Raw genomic sequence first — 6,246 nt, 5'->3', positions numbered from 1 at the left:
GGGGGGGGGGGGGGGGGGGGGGGGGGGGGGGGGGGGGGGGGGTGGTCAATGCTGGACGGTGACATCATTCTTGGCGACTTTTCTATTCATGTGCGTGACTATGTATACTTTATATGGAGAACAAAATCCTATAACTGCATTTTGTAGAATCTTACCGTCGCTGGCCCATTTGGAGAACTCGGGCGTTATTCTGTTGGAGGGCATCCCACCGCTGCAACACAGAGACACACACGTTGGTATGAGCGAAGCTTCAGTGGCGCATTTCATTTCACTTCAGTTAAAACCACTATTCTGCTAGTTTTGACCGTGCAGCGGTCGAGGCCTCCTACTTGAGCACGGCTCCCCGTAGCGCCTCCCTCTCCCGGGCCTCGCCCTGGTCCTCCCCGGCTCCGGAGCACGGGATGATGTCGGCCTCTGTGTACTGGGCCTTGCCGTACTCCAGGGTGTCGTCTCCGTCCACGTCCAGGTCGGCGTCGCTGTCTGCCGCGCTCTCCTTGATGCTACACGTGGCAAAACCTGTTCCTGTGGAAATAAGGATGAGGAGAATTTTCAGCATGATTTTTTTTTTTTTCATACTTTAGTAGGACAGTAGGAATAAGAGGAGTTTGGGTGTTATGTGTAGAGCGTCGCATCGCATTCTGAAATATTTTATTTCATATATTTTTGCTCTTATGATCGGGGCATAGTGGTATTTGGAACCTGCGTTGGAATTGGTTTCACGAACAAATCGCAGAGCAAAAACTGGCTTCATCGCTCATCACTTCATTCAAGTGAGCCAATGCGACGTGAATAAAACAGAAACATCACAGCTTGCAGGTCACATATTTCGGCACAACTGAGCAATATAGCAATTCTGTCTTTTGTTTGCTTTACTGCAAATGTCATAAATAGTAGTAAAAAACGGTATCGAGGGTCTAATGTTTCAGATCCAGCAAAATATGTAAAACGATAGCGTAAAAAATATAAAATAAAAAAATGCAAAAGACGGGAAATAAGAAGAAGGCCTCTTAAGACCTCTATTAACGGATTTTGAGCCAGACTTGAGATCTTGAATTTAGTTCTGTTCAAACTTTTTCCCGACCAATTACAGATCTCCGGATGGAGGCAGAAACATATTTGGTCGGAGAGACGGCGTTTAGACAGGGGGTGAACTGAGGACACCTCAGCCGTCAATCTCTGAGAGAAAGAGAGGGAGAGTGTGTGTGTGTGTGTGAGTGGCACTTCTATAAACCCAGTGATGAACGCTCAGACAAACCCTTACCGCTGCCTGACTGCTCCCTTCAGCTCCACTTAGCCACCGCGCCGGCTGTGTGTGTGTGTGCGTGAGTGTGTGCGTGTCCGTCACTTAGAGGGCGTCTCTTCAGTGTTTGTTTGAGACTGTCTCTCCCTATGTCACTTAGACCCTCCAGCCCCTTGAAGGTGTGCGTGTGTGCACGCATGAGTCTGTCTACCTGTCACTTACAGCGTGTCTGTCTAGGTAGGCAAGGTGTGTGTGTGTATGTTACTTACTATTTGATCACTTGGAGGTGTGTGTGTGTGTGTGTGTGTGTTTCACTTGAGATGTGACTGTGAATGTGTCTGTGTGTGTCTACCAGTGACAGGCCTGACAGCCATCTTATTTACACCTATCCCAATTTCTACAAGCTCTCAGCTGGACTAGTACGCATGTGACAAGTGTGCGTGTGTGTGTGTGTGTGACCAGATACAAGCTCTGCAGAGTTGACAGCCATCTAATTTAACCCCCTGTCCCAGTATGTGTGTGTTGAGTCTCGATACTTGACTTCCTATAACAGTCGGTCCCGGTGCACTGCAGTGTCTCGCTGCACTGTGGCGTCTTTGTCAGAGCAGCCGCTAGGGCTCGTCTCCGAGGACCTTCTGGGAGTTTAAACATCTCCTCCTTAACTGTGGAATTCATTTCACTCTCACTGTAGAGAAGAATAGAAACGAGGAGGGAGGAGAGGGAACGTGAGGGTGGAGCGGCCGCAAACCGCTGTGATAAAATAAAAAATAACGCGCCACCAAATGCTAAGCCGTTTTTACAACAGGCCCATGGTTTTTAGTGATCACATAAAAAGGACCTTTTAACTTTTATTTGGTCCCAGCAGCAGAGGGGAACATATGGGGAACAATGGCAACGCAGCGTAAATCTAGCAACCCGCCGGCTCTGCTCGGCTACTGAGCGGCTATTCCTATGACAGAAGCTTGAGCCGTCCTACCCAAAATGCCCCTGGGTCGGACAGCGACGTCTCTGGAACTACAGCATTAGACGCGAGTCTGTGTGAACCGCAACGACAAGCAATTATCCGAGCAAAACTCAGAGGAGCGCCTCGTCACTTAAAGGATAATAGCGCCGGTCCACCTTAAAAAAGGTCAGCCTACCTTAAGTGAGCCTGAGCTGGAGTTGTTGCTTTGGTGCTAATCACCTTCACTCTCATCAGCCGGTGGCTGTCAAGCAAGACACAGCAACTTTGGTTTGGGTCTTAAGAAGTTGGAGCATTTTTTTTTCACCGACAAATAAACATGTGCACACACTGCGTGAACGTTTAAATATCTTAAAAGAAAAATATAATAAAACAACTCTTTTTGGAATCAGTACAAAAACTCAGGTCTTATATTGCCGCTAGAATTGAAAGAAGAAACCTTGAATCCTCCCATCATAAGACATGTAAATACATAAAGACTTCTTACAGCATCCTGCAGTTAAAGGTAAAAGCTAGTTGCTCTCCAGCCCGTAAGCATGTTGACCGGACACGGTGGAGGTTCTGCACGTGTGCGCGCTGTTCATGTCTGAGGTGTTTTAACTGTGAGCATATATGTGTGTGTGTGTGTGTGTGTCCCAGTGCTCCTATCTGTCCCTCTAAGCAGTCTTGGCAGGCCAATCTAATCTGGCCAGGGAAAGGTCAGCCCCACTCTAACTGCCTTTCACTCACATTATGCACCGACGCCCCCCCCCACCCCACCTCTCCGTTCCTCACCTTCTTTTGTGTCATCGCTCTCTTTCTTTCTTACCTTTATTCTTTCACATTACCCAAACATACCCCCCCTCTCTCCTGTACTAGTCCTCTATTCTGCCAGACAGGCGTGATCAATACACACACACAGCGACTCCTACAGGGTCAACCTGGTGAGTCTCATTATCATAACCGTCTCCTGAATATCGTTGGCTCTTAGCACGCCAACTAGTTACACGCTTCGCGACAGCAACGCCGGAGACGACCAATCTACATACACGTCAGCGCAGCGACACCACCGAGTACAGATCCGAGGAGGCGGGCGGGATGAGAGGACTCGTCGGGCTGACTGGTAACCAATCGACCCACCTCGGCGACATCCCGTTGCCGTGGCAATTATCGGGACCCTCTGAGAGGCAGAGAGGTGGGGAGTCAAAGGCCATCGCGCTATCTTTCTGCCATTTACAGGTCAGGGAGGAGATGGAAGGAGGGGGGAGAGACACAGGCACAAAGATATGAGCCGGCCATCTTTGAAGTCCATTTACAAAGCACAGATTTCTCCTCTTCTCAATCCCTCCGTGGGCCATCTAGACCCGCAGTAATCCCCCTCTTCTCCTCCTCCTCTGTCTCTCAGGACGGCCCGGTATCAAACCTCGGGATCTGTCTGCCTCTCCATCTGTCTGTGGAGATTTGGAGGATTGATTAATGGATTTAGTCGTAGATACAAGAATGGCAGATATGTTGTGGATGTGAGGATTTGCTGCTTTTTTTTAGGCTGCTGTTTAAAATCATTTTGGACTGTTATTGTGGCTTCACTACATTTTGCGAAATTTAGACTATTTCACTCGGGCAAAGTATTTTTCTGGTGCTGCTTGTTTTGTGAGAACTTCGGCTACTTCTGATAAATGAAAAAAATTATTTTGCACAAAAACATTTAAATATCATAAAGTGAAATATAACAAAAAAACAATCTTTTTGGAATCAGTACAGAAACTCAGGTCTCATATTGGTGCTAGATTATAATAAAAAAAATGGAAACCTCAAACCATCCCATCATAAGACATGAGATTATGATGAAAACTTGTAATAAAGCAATTCCCCCGTTAAATACAGACTTTCTAATGTATCCTACAAAGTTGAAGCTTTGGACTTCGACAGACAGACGGTCCACTGGAGAGATAAAGAAAGCTCTCTGTCTGTGCTGCGGGTCCTTTCAACCCAGATAAGCCGGTGCGAGACACAGGGAAGTCTTTCCTCACACAGAGTTGAATCATAAACTGATCTTGTTCGATTTTTTTCCCTCCCTCCCTCTCCCTCCCTCCCCCTCCCTTGAAAGGGCCCCGTTCCCTCTGCCTTTCTTCCTCTCGCTCTCAAAGGGAGGGAAGGATGGTGGCACTTCACAGAGGGATAGGCCCTCTCTTCATCCCGCCAGCTGAGGAGACCCCCCCCACTGCAACATCTCTATATCCGTCTGGCAGGCCGCTGGCTCTCGAGAGCCTGCAGGATTCAGCGGCGACTGTTAGAACCACTGAGGAGCTTTCAAGACAAAATCCACCTTCTGAGCCTTTTGTCGAGTGTGAGTGTGTGTGAGCGTTTCAAGTCGCTCTCTCCAGGCCACCTCAGTTATCTGTGTCACATCACAAGGTGCCCTATTAGAGCGCAGCAGAAGGGTCCTGTGTTTGCTCATTTTAACGACGTGAAAGAGAAGATGGGCGGAAGGAGGGAGCATCGTGGAGATGGACGGATGGAGGCTCCCAAACGAGCCGCTCTCTGGCGCGGTTTAGTTGAGATTTCAACATTGATCTGTCTTGTCTCCGCTCTCTCCAGGCTCACAGGGAGGGAGGGAGGTAGGGAGGGAGGTGAGGCTCAGCATGTGTGTGTTTAACAACGGATCGAACAGGGACAGAAGCGGGGAGGGGGACGGATGAAAGCCGTGGCCGAGGCCAAAGGGTTTCAAAGGGCCTCTTAAGAGATGACGACGGCTCGTTACCTCCATCGGTGCGCCTCTCGGTGGTCGGCCTCCATCTTTCTGTCTCTTTACACACCGAGCTCCACACAGAGAGGCCGTTGTGTGCACTGTGTGTGTTCAGACATTACGGTAAACAGAAGGAAACGTTCCTACAAAGACTGAGCCAACCGTGTTATGGTTTTACTGAGGAAGTGTTCTTTATGATTTCAAGAAGCAACGTTACCGACTAGAATATTAGACTAACCGTCAAAGAAATCACATAAACTCAAGAGTAGGGACATCAGATTACTGTCATCTATTCTTCCATTACTTTTCCTTAAGTTTTATGTATTTGCCGTGGCATCGTTTCAGTATTGGTATCCAGATATTTAGGCAGCATACATTTTACACCCACTGAGTTTGTTCAGATCTCACATAAACTAAAATTCACATCTAATATTTGGAGGGTGTGATGACACATGCACGGCGTTTAATCGTTGCTGTTATATTTGTCCAGACACCCTTTTTTTTTTTTTTTTTTTTTGTTTTGAGAAATTGAAAAAAGCTAAGCTCAAGGAACAATAGTTAAACATCACAACAATACAAGTTTGAAAATATAAAAGCAGGAGGACCAAGAAGAACCGGTGACAGAGAGCTACCACTGTAGGTGAGACGTGTCACACAGCAGCCATGCTCCCCAGTGACCAGCTCTCCCATCCACTTCTATAATTGCATTTCTGGGCGCACACACTCACAGGCGGTGGTGACCAGTGGGTCAATTGCACAGCTAAATGTGTTTTCCTTCCCCGAGCGAAGAGGGTTGTGGGGGGGGGGGGGCGAGCCTAGCTGAGCTGGGCTGACCCCGGGCGAACTGACGCTGCCGCCGGACCGCTGGCATCATTTACGGTCTCCCTGGTCATATTCAGTGGCGGTCCCACGGAGCTAACAGTGCTCAATGCTGGACGGGAACAGAGGGGATGATGGATGAGCGGAGGAGGAGACGGACGAACTGGGCTGACCCCATCTGCGTACCGCTGACTCTGTCGGCCATCTAACGAGCAGGCAACTGTGCACAACCTGCCTCTGGACGCAAAGCGGACGTGACATAAAGACCCAGTGCAGTGCGTGACATGAGGTGTGTGTGTGTGTGTGTGTGTGGGTTCGTACCTCTGAAGCCTCCCTCCAGCAGAGCCGTCGCTCTGATCCTCTTCTGCCCCGCCCACTCGTACTCCTCAAAGCCCCGCCCATTCTCTCCATCCATGTCTGCAGAGTCGTCGTCGGCTAGCGCTCCCTCACGCTGACACACACACACACACACACACACACACACACACACACACACACACA

General features: G+C 48.9%; 1 protein-coding gene across 7 annotated transcripts in view; it reads right to left on the bottom strand.

Moving 5' to 3' along the window:
* The window catches only part of rnf220a (ring finger protein 220a), a 156,146-nt gene that overhangs the window by 14,839 nt on the left and 135,061 nt on the right, over positions 1-6,246 (bottom strand). For all 7 annotated transcript variants that reach the window (XM_031854739.1, XM_031854743.1, XM_031854740.1 and 4 more), the window contains 3 exons: positions 6,067-6,196; positions 330-522; positions 156-211 (listed from right to left, as the gene is read on the bottom strand). In XM_031854739.1, coding sequence (XP_031710599.1) covers positions 156-211; positions 330-522; positions 6,067-6,196 — 379 coding nt within the window. The remainder of the gene's footprint in view (positions 1-155; positions 212-329; positions 523-6,066; positions 6,197-6,246) is intronic.

Source organism: Anarrhichthys ocellatus, unplaced genomic scaffold (assembly GCF_004355925.1).
Source record: "Anarrhichthys ocellatus isolate YVR2014 unplaced genomic scaffold, GSC_Weel_1.0 scaffold15, whole genome shotgun sequence".
Taxonomy (NCBI): Eukaryota; Metazoa; Chordata; class Actinopteri; order Perciformes; family Anarhichadidae; genus Anarrhichthys; species Anarrhichthys ocellatus.
This window is presented reverse-complemented; position numbering and strand designations above follow the sequence as displayed.